Below are 16,783 nucleotides of genomic sequence, written 5' to 3' on the forward strand. Positions count from 1 at the left end.
GAAAATTTTAGGCAGGTCTTTGTCAAAGTGAAGCACCACCAAAACTTTGATATGTTTGTACATGTATGCTGTGTCTTTTAGTAATGCTGTTCTTTCTGTGTAATGTGTATATAGTAGGTTGTATGTGGTAGCTTGTAAAGTCCTGACTCTGCTTTTTTCACTCCTATTTGATAATAAAACTAAAGGTCATGTTCATTTTTCCACTCAGTCATCTTTGATTGTTTTATTTATTTATTTATTTATTTATTTATTTATTTATTTATTTCTTAGCAGACGCCCTTATCCAGGGCGACTTACAGTCGTAAACAAAAATACATTTCAAGAATCACAGTACAAGTATTAATACAATTAAGAGCAAGATAAAATACAATCACTTTGGTTCTAGCAAGTACAAGTATGTGACAAAATACGACTCAATAACGGAGCAGATAACAGTGTCAGTGATAGTTACATCAGGATATAATTAAATACAAAATACTACAGATTAAATGACACTTGACAGATTACAGTACTCTAAAGTACAGGGTTAAATGCAGTAAAATAGGGAGCAGATAAGAGCAAGTAAAGTGCATTTAAGGAAGAGTGATAAGTGTCCAGATGGAAAAGAGGAGTTTCTACAGGTGCTGTCTGAAGAGGTGAGTCTTGAGGAGGCGCCACAACTGCGGGGCGAGGGTGGAGAAGGAGCGGGCACTGGAGGCAGGGGAGCATAGAGGAGGTAGAGCCAGTCTTCTAGTGCAGGAGGAGCGGAGAGGTCGAGTGGGGGTGTACTTTCTGGAATGCCCTGAGAAATATTCTGTGTTTGCTTGTGTGGCGCATCCATTTTTTATTAGCTAATTGATTATAGCTTGGAGTTCAGTCCCTGGTGGTCTAAGGAGATGAGAGTGTAAAATTCCCTTCCCAGGGTGCAGCGCTTGATTATTTTATTGACCCCGATTCCAAGAAGTTTATTGCCTGGGCAGACCAGACTCCTGTCTTTTATCTGGAGCCTGACATACCTTTACAGGTATGTGGCAAAGTGGGTGGTGAGGGGTAGCTGTGTAGCAGTGATGCGGTGCAGGAGTAATGAGCAGACAACGGTAGTCCAGTGGAAAATAGGCTTTATTTGCCAGCACTGGTCTAGTGCTCAAAATAATAAGCCCGGCAATACACAACGATGTGTAAAGCTCGGGCTGACAAAACACAGGATACAGTCCTGAACAAAAGAAACAAGAATAAGGTCACCCGTCTCGGGTGCGTGCAGTCGTGATTGTGGTGAGTGAATACACAGGACGTTGTGACAGTACGTGAGGAGGTGATCCGGCTTGTGTTCGCCCAGTGCGACAGCTCCGGATATGTTCTAGCTGTCTGGTGATTCGGAAACAAGACAGACAGTTAGTTTTCAGACACTCCAGCGCACAAACACACACACACAGCTCTTTTAGAGCAGAACAGATTTTTAGGTCCTTCTCGGTCCTTGGTTTAACCCAAACGAAGGAAAAGAACAGCGTTACCCCGGCCCCTATATGTAATCCCGCATGATATCTAGGTAAACGGTTGCAGCTGCCTTTTACTTGCAGCTGCCCCTCGTTTACCTGTCAAATCAATACGGTCTTACAACAGAGTCTCGCTTCCTTCCAGGCTGACCCACTTTCCGGTCCCGGAAACGAACTGTCAGGCCAGCCCTTCCAGATACTTCTCCTCCCGTTCTTTAGCGCCCTCACAGGTCGGGAGGAAGATTTATCACCAGAACTCATTGTATTTCTGTCACATATCCCACCGCTCAGAGTGGAGCCGAAGGAACACTCGGCTAAATCTACCTTTCCCATTGCTCCCCCCTCCCGGGAAAAATAATCCGCATTTTGGTGGTCTTTCCCCGCACGGTGTACCATATGGTACATGAAGGGCTGCAATGCCAGATACCACCGAGTTATCCGGGCATTGCTGTCCTTCATTGTGCTTAACCACTTGAGTGGGGCGTGGTCTGTGACAAGATCAAATGAGTGTCCCAGCAGGTAGTATCGTAAAGAGTGAGTAGCCCATTTAATGGCTAAACACTCTTTTTCGACTACGGAGTAGTTGCGTTCCCGAGGTAACATTTTTTTGCTTATGTACAATATCGGGTGTTCTACTCCAGCTACTTTTTGGGACAAGACTGCACCCAACCCTACATCCGAGGCGTCGGTGTGGAGGATGAATCTCTTGGTGAAATCTGGGGTAATAAGAGTGGGGGCCTGGCAAAGTTTACGCTTAATCGTATCAAACGCCCCCTGACACTCAGCTGACCATTTAATTAAATTTGGCGCACTCTTTTTGGTGAGGTCGACTAACGGGTTAACCACTGTGGCGTACTCGGGGATGAAGCGGCGGTAATAACCGGCTAAGCCCAGTAGTGACCTCACCTGAGTCTTGGTTTTGGGGATCGCCGCATCAACCAAAGCCTGGATTTTGGTGACCACAGGTCTCACCCTTCCATTCCCCATTAAAAATCCCAAATATTGAGTCTCTGTCTTGGCAAACGCACATTTCCTCAAGTTAGCTGTCAGCCGGGCTGCCCTTAGAGACTGAAGAACGGCTGCAACCCTAGCCAAATGCTCTCGCCAGGTGGAGCTGTAAATCACCACGTCATCAATATACGCTGCTGCATATTCATGATGTGGGCGTAAAACCTGGTCCATCAGTCTCTGAAAGGCAGCGGGCGCACCATGTAGCCCAAATGGCATGGTTTTAAAGTGGAACAGCCCCTCTGGTGTTGAAAATGCGGTTTTCTCTCTGGAGCTGCGGGTTAGAGGGATTTGCCAGTATCCCTTCGTCAGGTCCAGAGTGGAAATAAACCTCGCTTTTCCCAGTCTGTCTAAAAGTTCGTCGACCCGAGGCATGGGATACGCATCGAACTTGGCAATAGCATTCACCTTTCTGAAATCTACGCAGAAGCGGTTGGTGCCGTCCTTCTTAGCCACTATTACAATAGGACTGCACCACTCGCTCCTGGAAGGTTCAATCACTCCAAGCTCGAGCATATCCCATACCTCTTTGCGAACGCCACTTCGTCGACTTTCCGGGATCCGGTACGGTCTCTCTCGCACTGTGACACCTGGAGGAGAGATAATGTCATATTCAACTAAGTTCGTCCTGCCGGGCACATCAGAAAAAACATCACTGAACTCCTCAATAAGCTTACGCAGCTCTCTTTGCTGATCCGGAACTAATTGTTCCCCCATTGAAATCGCTCTTGTGCTCGGGGTCTCTGGACAGGGACCTAAATCATCCTCCATATTGCCTGGGGCTATAAATAAGACCTCTCTGGCCTGCCAGGGCTTCAACAAATTAATGTGGTAAATTTCACGTTCATTCCGGCGATCGGGCTGTCTAATTTCATAATTTACTTTCCCTATAGCCCGAATCACCTCATACGGCCCCTGCCATTTAGCACACAGTTTTGACTCTGATGAGGGAAGTAGCAGCATTACCTTGTCCCCTGGTCGAAAGGTTCGAATCCGTGCATTTTTGTTATAATGCTGCTCTTGTCGGTGCTGAGCCGATCTGAGGTTGTCTTGGGCCAAACGACCGACCAAATCCAGGCGATCTCTGAGTAGGAGCACATACTTCACCACATTTTTAGACGAGCCTTTGTGCTCCTCCCACCCCTCTCTCAGCAGGTCGAGAATGCCGCGAGGCTGCCGGCCGTACAGGAGCTCAAAGGGGGAGAACCCCGTTGAACTCTGCGGCACTTCTCTCACTGCAAAAAGGAGGTAGGGGAGAAGTGATGCCCAATGTTTCTGCTCTTGTGTTACAAATCGCCTCAGCATCGACTTTAAGGTCTGATTAAAACGTTCCACCAGACCGTCCGATTGTGGATGATAAACGGACGTCCTGATGGGACGTATTTTTAATATTTTGTACACCTGCTGTAACGTATTGGACAAAAAATTAGTTCCGTGATCGGTCAAAATCTCCTTGGGGATCCCTACTCTGGCCATAATCTGTGCTAACTCGGTGGCTATTGCAGCGGCACTAGTGGACCTCAATGGAACTGCCTCCGGGTATCGCGTTGCATAATCCACCACTACTAAAATGTGCGTATACCCGGAGTCGGAAGGTAGCAAAGGGCCGACTATGTCCATTGCAATGCGCTCGAAAGGAGTGGAAATAATCGGCAGTGGGACCAAAGGGGCGGGGCGCACTCGACCCGGCGCTACTCGCTGGCAGTCTGGGCATGTGGCTACATATTTCGACACATCAGTATGAAGACCTACCCAATAGAATCGAGCCAATATCCGTTCCCTCGTCTTCTCGGCTCCGAGGTGCCCCGCAAAAGGGATATCATGCGCCAGCCTCATGACCTCCAGCCGACAAGACGGGGGAACCAACAATTGTGTTACAGGCTGTCCTGTGCCCGCGGCTAGGTTTACCCTATACAGTAATTGCCCCTTGATACTGAAGTGTGGATATACTAGCGCCCCAGCGCCGTCAACATCCTTACCTTCAATGGACCGGACCTGTCCCCAAGCGTGCACCAGTGACGGGTCGTTATGTTGGCCCCACACTAGGTCCGCGCTTGAGTACCACGGGTCCGGTACATCGAGAGGGGCTGGAATAACATCTGCTCTAGTCGGTCCAGTAACCTCGCTCTCTCGGTCACACTGCGTTCCCACTCCCTTCGACTGGCGTTTGTTACCATTGCAGCACTCTCCCACCAGACCCCAGCCTTGTCTCAACAACGCTCCCTCCCATTTTGCGGTCCGTCTCTCCTTATTCGTTTTTCTAGGACGGAAAAGAGGGGAAAACATTTCAGTGTGAAAAGGAAACACATCACCAATCCGTTCCTTTTTTTTTTTCTCTGCCACGTTTACGTGTGTGGCTGAGACTGCCATTTTTTTCATCAATTCTTTGAATTTTGGCCAGTCTCGGCCCAGAATAACTGGGTGTGGCAACCTTTCCGCCACCCCAACTACCAGGTGACGTTTTATCGGTCCTACCGATAAATATACTTTTAATGTGGGGTATGCCGCCGTGTCTCCATGGATACAGGAGATGGCCACCTGACCTCGTGGCCGCCACGACACACCGCCCAGGAGAGCTGTCCTAATCAAGGTTTGCTCACACCGTGTCCACTAATGCGTGGGTTTTCACATTCCCTAACACCACATTAATCAGACAAGGCCCCTCCCGACCATTTTCCCCACGCTTACCAGTCTCAGGTGCCCAATTGCACGCGGCCACGTCACACTCCATGGCAGCGGGGCATGACCTGGCCAGATGTCCCGGCTGGTGGCACCTAAAACAGATAGGAGGGACAGAGGGGGCATGGGTTAGAAATCTGTCCCGCTGCTGGTATGGCAACGGGGCAGGGGCAGCACCTCTACCCCAGCTGGGGGCCAACCTTGATCTCCATGGGGGGGAGGCAAGGGGGCCCAATGGGGTCGGTGCTCTGGGAGGTCTGGGTCCCTGGAACGAGGGGGGTGGTGGCGATGATGTTGGAGGAGAGGGAGAGAGAGCGCGGCTGCTCCGAAGGGCAGGGGCGGACAGGATCCCGATCCGGGCAGAGGTCAGGGAGTCCTCAAAATCTTCGGCCAATTTGACCGCCTCCTCCAGGGTGTCGGGGTTGTGGCGCCGTATCCACGCCTGGGTTTCGGCGCCGACCACATGGCAGAACTGTTCTACCACAATGGCTTCCCCCATCTGCTGGACGGTCTTCTTCCCGGGGGTCAGCCAATGCACCATGTGGTCGCACAACCTCTCCGCAACCACCCTGGGGCGTGTCTCCGGGGCTCTCCGGTACTCCCGAAACCGCGCCCGGTGGGTCTCGGTAGTAATGTTGAGTCGGCGGAGGATAGCCTGCTTGACCAGGTCATACTCAGTGGCGTGCTGGTCACTCATGGCCTGGTAAGCTGCCTGAGCCTCCCCAATCAGGCAGGGTCCCAATTGGCTGGCCCAGAACTCCCGCGGCCAAGCCGCCGCGGTAGCCAGCCGCTCGAATGCCACCAAGTACGCCTCCGGGTCATCCTCCGCCGACATCTTCATCGCCCGTGCCTTTGGGGGCGACATCACCGGTGTTGTAGTCGGGGTCGTTACCGCAGCCACGGCCAGTCCTACCCGTTCAATGAGCGCTGTATAGCGCTCCTCCCTCCTTCTCTCCTCTGCGTCCCGTCTGCTCTCCAGTGCCTGCAGCAGCTCCGCCAGCGCGTCGCGGTCCATGATCCCACTTCTGACACCACGTGTGGCAAAGTGGGTGGTGAGGGGTAGCTGTGTAGCAGTGATGCGGTGCAGGAGTAATGAGCAGACAACGGTAGTCCAGTGGAAAATAGGCTTTATTTGCCAGCACTGGTCTAGTGCTCAAAATAATAAGCCCGGCAATACACAACGATGTGTAAAGCTCGGGCTGACAAAACACAGGATACAGTCCTGAACAAAAGAAACAAGAATAAGGTCACCCGTCTCGGGTGCGTGCAGTCGTGATTGTGGTGAGTGAATACACAGGACGTTGTGACAGTACGTGAGGAGGTGATCCGGCTTGTGTTCGCCCAGTGCGACAGCTCCGGATATGTTCTAGCTGTCTGGTGATTCGGAAACAAGACAGACAGTTAGTTTTCAGACACTCCAGCGCACAAACACACACACACAGCTCTTTTAGAGCAGAACAGATTTTTAGGTCCTTCTCGGTCCTTGGTTTAACCCAAACGAAGGAAAAGAACAGCGTTACCCCGGCCCCTATATGTAATCCCGCATGATATCTAGGTAAACGGTTGCAGCTGCCTTTTACTTGCAGCTGCCCCTCGTTTACCTGTCAAATCAATACGGTCTTACAACAGAGTCTCGCTTCCTTCCAGGCTGACCCACTTTCCGGTCCCGGAAACGAACTGTCAGGCCAGCCCTTCCAGATACTTCTCCTCCCGTTCTTTAGCGCCCTCACAGGTCGGGAGGAAGATTTATCACCAGAACTCATTGTATTTCTGTCACAAGGTAACATTTGTGAAGGGGATATATGATAAGCTTTATATTGAAGGTTAAGTGATTTAATACAATGGGTGACATGCATCTGTGATAATAATTATTTTATAATAGCTGTAATACCTGTTGTATGATTACTTTATCAAGTCATGCCAAATAAAAGTGTGTACATTTCAACTTGGAAGACACATTTTAATAATCCCCTTTTTTTTTTTAACGCAGCACTGTCTTTTTTTAATAAAATAAAAATCATGCAGGGTGCAGTCTTTCCAGTCTGGTAATTAAGTCTAAAAGTGAGTTTGCCATTAAGCCTATTGTCAGCTTTATCTCTACAATATTAATATTCTACCAATACTGAAAATGAAGTGCTTTGCTTTGACTATATAGCATGTTTTTAAATCAATATACATATGCGTAAACATTGTTGACATCCCCTCCCCCCTTTTTAATCATTATCCCAGCCAGCTCTACCCATGTGCGCAGTGCATGTGTGACCTGTGTTTGTGTCAGAGATAAAGAGTCGACTATTAAACACTCAGAAACGTGTTTAACAGTACCAAGTAAATAGTGGGTATAATTAAGGAGTCTCAATAAAGAATTCAAGGTTGCCAAGGACTACAGCCAAGTGGGATCCTGTACTTTTTAAATCCCTGTTGGCTATTACATTTTTATTGTTTCTGGTATTTGTTCTCGACTGCAAATTAACAGCCTCCCTTGTGCCATTCAATTTCTTTTCTGAAGACAAGGTTTAAATTTGATCTAACTGCCCGGATTTACAGCTTTTCTATATTTCACAAAGCAGAATCAATAATGTGACTGAAGTGAAGAAGATAAAAATGTATGGTATCTTGCAATTTAATGGTTGAAAAGATGCAATTTGAAAGATCATAAATTGTGAAGGAGTTTATGCTTCATTGCCCCTGATTCAGTGCTTGCTGTTAGAACTTGATTTGTGACTGTCTGCAAAGTGTGATTAATGGTGTGATCAATGCATGCCATGGTGCAATACAGCGGTCCTAATGCTCTTCATTAGAATAAATACAATAAATTGACTGCAGCTTTATAAAAACTCTGTAATGGTTAAAACATTTCATTCTGCAGCTACAATTTAGCTCTTCTCTGGCTGTGTCCAATCACATCACTCATGACCATTTTTTTTAATGTTACCGGAATCTATACAGATCTGGTTAGCTCTATGCAAAGGTTATTGAAGAAAGGAAAATAGATGATTGGGTGGACTGAACCAGGCTGTGGTGTCGACAGTGTCTTACCACATTGCAAAAAATGATTTTTCATTATATAATAACTGTAAGCCAGGCGCTATTTTGAAAATGTGTGGTGGGAGAGGGGGGAGCAGTTTGAAGTATTTATGCAGAAAATTGCATTTCATGATAAGAAATATTATGGAGCAGCATATATTTGTTGGTCTGTATAATAATGTCTACTGTAAATTAATTTGTGAATTAATATATATTACCATTTATTTAATGAATACATGTTTTGTTAAAGAACTAATAGTTTCAGTCACAATAAACAAACATATAAAGGTGATTTCCATTACACGAGAGTAGATGTTAAAACTTCATGCTGATTTGAACTCGGCTTTCACCAAGATAAGCACCAACTAAGATGTAACTTTACAGTAAACTAATGTGATCCATCTGCATCTCCATCCAGTTGTGTTTCTTTCAATCTGATGTAGATATCCTTCTGCCTGGTGTTGATGGCTGAAGTGTAATGCTGGCTCCAGGGATCAGCTTATTTTGCATCACCAGCGCATCAGCACACACAACGGCTGAATGTCTTTCAATGAATGTTGATTTATTGTAAACCCATTGTAGAAGATGTGTCTTTAGGCAAAGACACGCAGAGCTCTGGAAAAGTCTGATTTTGGTTATTTAGATATATGAAATTGAATGCTTTACCTCAAAATGCAGTTGGCCAAAAAAGAAAGCAGTTTGCCTCCAAAAAGAATGGCAAGTGGGCAACTGCAATTGGGAAACACATTCATTTCATTTCTCATATCCTGTTCTTTGTTGTTTTGAACCCCCCCTCCGAGGCATTTTTCAGTGTTTGCTGTTAATTTTCCTGGTGTTGATGCTTTGGCTAAAATCTACAGCAGCATCTTGAATGACCCAGAATGTCCTACCCACAGCAATTTGATTCCATTACATTTTTTATTTGAGGGATTTGTCCAACATTTTTTAGGTATTGTGCTATTGCTAGTTGTGTGGTTTTGTTGCAAGATATTTGACCCTATTTGAGTGGGGCAAAGGCCTGCATGTTTTCTGCAGCCTGCAGGAAGCCCGCTGTTGCTGACCAATTACATTTTCTGATGTGTCACCTGATTAAGGCTACATCATAATACTGTAAACCAAAAACTGTTTTCTTTTTTTGTCAACTGGTGTCTCTTCTGTTTTCCATTTGTGTTCTTGAAATTTACAGGGTACAAAACTCTATGTAAATATTAATGTGGATTAAGTTCTCTCGCTGCATTGCTTGCAACATAATGTGGTGACCATAATCTGTTTGGTGCCATAGGGATTAGTTTCCATACATAGCATAACAAGAGGAAGGAATTGCATGTTATGGAATTCATATATGGTAGATATAAACAGTCCAGTAGTCTGCCCAAACTACAGGTTGGAATGTGCTCTATGCTGTTCAGTTTGTATAATAACTGACTTGAAGTAGTGTGCAAGTTTGTTAAGAACATCCCATTGCTTCTGTTTTGATTTGTTGTGCATTTGAAATCAAATGACTGGATCTGAAAGTCATGGAAAATTGGCAAAATAGGCAAATTAGTGAGAGTCTAATTTAATTGATTAAATAGGGCACACATGCAATTCATTTAAGCTAGTATGAGAAAAGGAACACATAGCCACAAATGATAAAATGCATGAGACTTTTTAGAAGTTGTTTAAAACCCAGAGGTTTTCATGCACGTAGGTATATAAAGTATATAAAGGACAAATCTAATAAATGTGCACACTACACTATGTTAGCACCAGGATTTTATGACATGAACTCGAATGTCAATATGTTTCTAAACCTGCCTGTCTGTCTTTCTGATTGCAGGGAATCCTCTTCGCTGCTCCAGAATGTGTCAGCTATCCCATCGATTTAGTTTATTTATGGCTTCATGAATCCTCCAGAGTTTATTCCTCACAAGCTTATGGAGGAAAAGGACGTTGAGCTTTTCACCAAGATACTCACTGGTATCGGAAAGAGATACTTTGAGGTACTTCTGGTATTTTGTAATAGAATTCAGCATGCATACATGTCAACTTTTTTTTTTCCTCACAAATGTAGGTAAGTTTTTTTTTAATTTTTAGGTTTAAATATAACTACATATGGTAAAAACTGTTTCACTGGTATGGGGAAAACTGCTGTCAATTTTTTTATTTGGTTACACTCTTAAATAATTGCAGCAAATTGCTAGGAATTCCAGTGGATGGGTTGTTATTCTTACAGTGTTCCATTGGAATTCAGCCATTTTTTAATGTTACATTTTTTAAAATGATTCTATTGCAATTGGATGAATTTGTGGCCATTACCGTCGTTATCACCTGTCGTTCTATATTATATGCCATATTTATTTTTGATTCTAGGCCATTGACAAGCAGATATTTATCCATCAGCCCCTCATTTACTGTCACTTTGCACATGGAGTTAGAGAGCCTCTCTACTTCCCAGTGTCTGACTGGGAAAAACTGCATAAAATATTAACTGAGGCTTTGGAGCACTACATTGAACTGCTGTGATGAACCTCATCCTTTTTTGAAGAAGCCATCCAGTATATATGTTTATTTTACAAGCTATGCCCTGTGCTTGCTTGTGTTGCTTCTCATCTTCTACCAGACATGCATGAATTGTGTTGTGATTAAGCAACAGAACCCTGTTTAGTGAGCTTTATGGTCTGGTGGTTGACCATGACAACATGGAAAGTAGGGAGTTTATTGAAAATAAAAGATCAAATATATAACAGTCACTAAAGGTTTTATTTTTTCCTTTGTTAGTGAAGGTGTAGCAGTTGATTGGTTGATGTATTGTTGGCATAGAGTAAATGAATGGGTAGGATTTGGGAATTGGGACACAGGGCAGCAGTGTGGAGTAGTGGTTAGGGCTCTGGACTCTTGACTGGAGGGTTGTGGGTTCAATCCCAGGTAGCGGACACTGCTGCTGTACCCTTGAGCAAGGTACTTTACCTAGATTGCTCCAGTAAAAACCCAACTGGATAAATGGGTAATTATATGTAAAAATAATTTGTAAAAAATAATGTAATTGTATGTAAAAATAATGATATCTTGTAACAATCGTCTGCTAAGAAATTATTATTATTATTATTATTATTATTATTATTATTATTATTATTATTATTATTATTATTAACAATAATAATAACATGGCAGACATAGTCATGTTATAACAATGTAACTACCAAAGCTTCCTGCTCATTTATGGTTGTTACTGATGAAATAACTAATTACTATGTTACTATGTAATTAGGTCAGATAAAAAGCTGTCCCATGTAATTACTGTGTAAAAGCAAGATCTATTGGTATTTACTCAGTTATTACAATGTAATTACATGGCTCTAAAGTGCTACTGATGAATATATAGGGGGAAATAAGTATCTGTAAAATAAACAGATTTCATGGAATGCAATTTTTTTGGTGTAAATTTTAGCATGATGGCAGCGCACGAAGAAAATGAATGTGTCAGAAGTCAACTGCCTCATGATAGTGTCCACTAATTGAGTTTTCAGAATGAATAATACAAGTTCTAAGGTTTATGATTTTTCTATATGTGTGAACATGCTGGCTGGTGATTTGGTGCTTTTTTATTGTGTGTGCAGTACAGAAGAGCACTGTGTTTATTTTCTGATACTTGTGTAAATGAACATGTTTTCCCTGTAGATGCCGTCTCGTCGCATTTCTCAGTTTGCTTGAAGTCTTTCAAATAACTCTTTGCAAAGGTTATGGCATACATGATCTAAAGGTAAGAGGAAACGCATACAAAAAGCATTCTGCATATTTGTATATAGGTCATGTTCCCATTTTTTCTTGATCATTTTTCTACTTTTATATTCTTTTATGTTTAAAACTGAATTTCTGAGGACCTGATTTCACTGTATTTTAATTGTTGTAGTAATATTAAGTGGGTCGATAAATGGCCCCAGCAGGATTCAAAAACATTTAGTGCGCGGCAGTATTTACAGTAGATCCACTTCTGTTTTAGGTCATTAAAATATCTGTTACATCTGCACTGCTGGCTCTAAGTGGTTATCTTTTCTGAGAGCACGTTCAGTACTGAGGTTCAGCTGGGTATAACCGGCACAATTTATTATTTGTTTATATATATATATATATATAAAACATGGATAAAGGCTATATTTGCATCCTGAGCCATTCTAATAAAAAAAGGCATAATACCACAGTACTGATGTCAAAAAGTGATAATTCCTCTAGAGGAAAATATATTTGAACTTTGACCCATTCGACTCCTCGAGACAAAATGAGAATACATTAAAAAAATGATGTACAGCTGGTACATTCGTATCTCAGAGAAACTGGAGAAACTGATAACGACATAAAATGTCTGTACAGCACTGCAACACTACGTTTAAAAAAACGAACTGTACTGCTTAACCTCGTCTTCTTTAATATTGGCATCACAAGGGTATCCATGCATTATAAAAAATAATAGATCCACCTCTTTGGTGAGTTACAGGAAAACAATTCCATCTCAGGTTGCTATGACAGTTTATAAATTACTTACATTTGGTTTCATCATTTATGACGTCACAGAAACCCGAGATGAAATTATTTTCCTGTAACTCACTGAAGCCCATCTATTTATATATATATATATATATATATATATATATATATATATATATATATATATATATACTCATCTGAACTCATTAGAATACATTCATTGTTAAGTTATAATTACTTTTTTATATAGCGTGACATTGCTGCTTTTTATATGAAAGTTGGGGTGAAGAACAGTGTTCCTCCATACAGACGCTCGGATACCAGATGAACGCTTTCTAGTGCTAATTAATGACATGCTGGCATCAGGTAATGTGTGCAATTCATTTGAGTGATGCAGGTTAGGGCATTATAATAATAGCAGCAGAGATTTCTGCTTTAAAACGTTGACAAACATGTCCATCATCAAAACACTTCAGACATAAAACATTTTAAATAGGCTCGGGTCACTTGAGTTTTGAATAGGCTTCATCAGCGGGGGTTAGAGGTTAGCCTTGCATTTTAGTTATATTGGAGCTATTAAGTCACCTTATGTGACCCAAGTAAAATAAACGGCTTAACATAATCAGTTGCAATCAGTAACTGCAGAGTTCATTATAATAGTCTTTATATATATATATATATATATATATATATATATATATATATATATATATATATATATATATATATATAATAACAGTGTTTAAGTTTTATTTAAAAAAGTATTATTTCTGTTCAGAAATTTTTCATCTCATTGAACATAAAGACTGATTTAACCTTTTAAAGGTAAAGTTGAAGCGTCAGCATAATTAAAAATGAGATTTAATACTAATGAGCAGACATATAAAGAAATAATTGATGACTAGATGCCATAAAAATCATCTGTAACTGTGATAAAGAGAAAAAAAATCAATGTTGTAAATCTCCCTCCCGATCAGAAAGGATACTGTGTAAGGTTGGTAGTATGCTTCCCCATAGACGGGCCGACTTGATGGTGGGCGGAAACAGGAAGTCGGACATCTTGACATGTGCCCCCACATAGCTGTCAGTACACAAAACTACTCACCTGTGATCAGCTGCGGGCCAAGCAGTGATTGGTTACACCGGGGCGCTGAGCTGATTGCAAGGAGGAGTTTGGCAGTACAAAGGGGACGCAGCTACGCAAGTACGGCCCCTTGCGCTGAGAACGTAACCTACGGCCAGAGCGTTGTTTGTTTTGTTTTGTGTCTTGCAGAGGAGGAGTAGGGACCCGGGAGCTGCCGCTACCAAGCCAGCACACACCCATGAGCACTTCCTTCACACCCGCACCACAATTCCCTGGATTTAAAGAGCACTGTTTCGTGCACTATGGACGTGGATTGGGGAATTATTGTGTCTTTTTGTTTGGGTATGCAAGCCCGCTGTGCACCCCTCAATACCATCGCAGGTAGAGGGACAGCCCTTTTTGTTTATTGTTTAATAAAACACAGATGTTTTAGGAGAATTACTGTTTGGACAATCCTTTTGTACACCACACCACTCGCACCCAAATCACAGTAACATATGTAGTTTAAAAAAAAAAAACATGACTGAAGATGAAAACATAATTCCTATGTAGTTGTAAAAAGTGAAGAATACTCCAGGTTCTAAAACACTCACCCTCAGATTCATTATGATGGTGCTATCCATATAATAGATACAAAAAAATATTATTATTATTTTTGGCTACATTTTATGCAGTGTTCAATAATTGTATACAGTTACCAGATAGCACCACCCAAAATTACAGTTTAATCCTATACTATGACATTATCCTATACTAATTCTTACAGATTAAATTATGTTTTTTTGAAGTAGAGGGATGGATAGAGAAATTTATAGGAACACCCACATGACTGAGGGACTGCTTACATTTGATTAAATTGTCAGGAGATGTTCCAGACCTGTTTAGTGAGGAGGAAGTAGACTGTATCACACAGCCTCTATTCAGATGGAGCTGTGTGGACTGGGACTACTAGACACCAGAGAAAACCGCTGGCAGTTCTTCATTGACAGGATTTGCAGGCAGCTGAAGGCTAACTCTTAAAACTCATTAAACAGGAGTATTTTCATACAGAAAATAGAACTATACACAGTTGTTAGTGTTTATGTATGATAATGTTTTATTCAGCAAATGTAGAAGACTTGAATACAGTGAAGACTTGAATACATTGGTGTGACGGGGTACTGCCCGTCTTTATGATCAATGTTGGGACTGGCAGGGAGGGGGTTAAAATTCCTCCCTGCCAGAAAAACATGTGAGAATGTGGCTGGAGCCCTAATTGACTAATCAGTAATTATTGAATAATTGGGCTCCAGCCACAGGGGATAAAAGCCAGGGGAGAGGCCCTGGCTGGGAGAGAGTTGGAGAGTGGTAGAGAGAGTTCTGGAAGGAGTGTGTTTTGTTTGTGCTGGTTTTTTCTGTTCCAGTGAAGGCAACGCCCAGCCTGGAAGCTTTATTTTGTAAGTTTTTGTTTTGTGGTTGTATTTTGTGTTTGAAACCTTTTTGTTTGGCCCTTGTGCCTATTTATTTTGTATTTTTGTTTATTAAAAACTTTTTTTTTTAACTTAAAACTGTCTCTGAGTCTCAAACCTCGGTCCATCCTGTCACAATTGGCCATAAAGTTCATGATTTGAGGCAAATCTTTAGCTCTATGCAAGTAGTCATTTGATAGAACTACCCTGTTACAAATACTCTTTGTCTTTTTTTGTAACATTAACATAGAAAGGTAATTTAAAAACTGGAGGAAACACTTTGAAGATGTACCCTCTAAGTCCATGTATAATTCAATTCTAGTTTCATTTTAAAAATAGGGTTGATTAAAACATGTAAATATGAAGCACTGTCAAAGAGGGTGCTTCTTTAAAAAGTCTGTAAATGTACATTTGGTTGCAATATTTCTCTTAACGTTACGTATTTTGTTTTTAAAATACATAATGTTAAGAGCAGTACAGTATTCCTGGACTTGACGACTCTGGAATGTGTGTCTGTGAAGGAGACAGCATGGCAACTATTTACATCCATGTGTTTTTAATTATAAACTATCCTGCAGTCAATATTGGCTCATTGACTGTTAATACAGAAAACAAAATAACATCAATGCCATCTCTGTATAGCCTCTTGTTTAATAATTGTAGTCTGTGGTCTATCTAGAACTGATATTTGTAAGCTGTGCATAGAAACCCATGTTTACTTATTTGGTCTTTGTTTAACATGTTGTTAGCATTTGGTTTCCTGGTTTCCTTTTAATTTTGTAATGGTTTTCTTTTCTTTCTTTAAAACTTCATTCAAATTAAAGCTTTTGGTTACCATTTAGTCTTGGGTGGCGCCTATGCTAAATGTGTCAGTCACCTCATAGTTTGGCTATTGCTAGTTTTTATACAAACATGTCATCTCCAGGTTGTTCTCTGCTTCTCTCCAGTTGGTTTCATTCCGAGAACGAGAGCAAAGGAGTTCCCAGGGCTGGTGAACTGCACAGCCATCGACTGGTTTCATGCTTGGCCTCAAGCAGCACTAGAATCTAGAAGATAGATGGGCTGGAGTTTTGCATAAAACACGTTTAATCCTCTATTTATGTATAAAATTGATTACTTTGGGAATTATCCAGCTAATTTTAGTAGCAGCTACTAGAATAATTACAAGAGTAAACAATTTCAGGCAGGATCATTTGCCAAGTAAAGACAGGCTTTATTGGCAACACAGTGCTGTGTTTTTGTTTTTTTTAGGCACTGGTGTGAGTCGCTTTTTTATGCAGAAAAATTATGCACTGTTATAAGGTCTGGAATAACACTTGAGGCTGTATAACCTTTGAAAGCACCATAACTCTGTCTTCAGTTGGCTGCTGTTTCAACCATTTCAAGCCCTGAACAATCCACATCTGTGTCACCTTTCGGTTATGTCTAAAGCCACCCAATCAAACACAACTCTGCATACGAGGACTTCATTTTGCACTGGACCATCCACTTTGAGATACTATAGCAGGTGCATGAGGGATTGGCAGGAAACGGTATGCCAATACCACTGCAGCACAGTCATCTGGGGCCTGCAATGGTCTCCCAGTATGCTCCCTCCAAGC

The 16,783-nt window shown here is 42.2% G+C and overlaps 1 protein-coding gene and 1 pseudogene across 1 annotated transcript; one reads left to right on the forward strand and one right to left on the reverse strand.

Moving 5' to 3' along the window:
- The window catches only part of LOC117426696 (dynein axonemal heavy chain 11-like), a 74,225-nt pseudogene that overhangs the window by 33,066 nt on the left and 24,376 nt on the right, over positions 1-16,783 (forward strand).
- LOC131739472 (uncharacterized) lies at positions 1,025-6,909 on the reverse strand. Its single transcript, XM_059033671.1, has 2 exons — positions 5,169-6,909; positions 1,025-1,344 (listed from the first exon to the last, which is right to left on the reverse strand). The coding sequence occupies exons 1-2, from the start codon at positions 6,172-6,174 to the stop codon at positions 1,337-1,339; spliced, it is 1,014 nt and encodes a 337-aa protein (XP_058889654.1). The 5' UTR covers positions 6,175-6,909; the 3' UTR covers positions 1,025-1,336.

This window comes from Acipenser ruthenus, chromosome 11, assembly GCF_902713425.1.
Source record: "Acipenser ruthenus chromosome 11, fAciRut3.2 maternal haplotype, whole genome shotgun sequence".
NCBI classification, from domain to species: Eukaryota; Metazoa; Chordata; class Actinopteri; order Acipenseriformes; family Acipenseridae; genus Acipenser; species Acipenser ruthenus.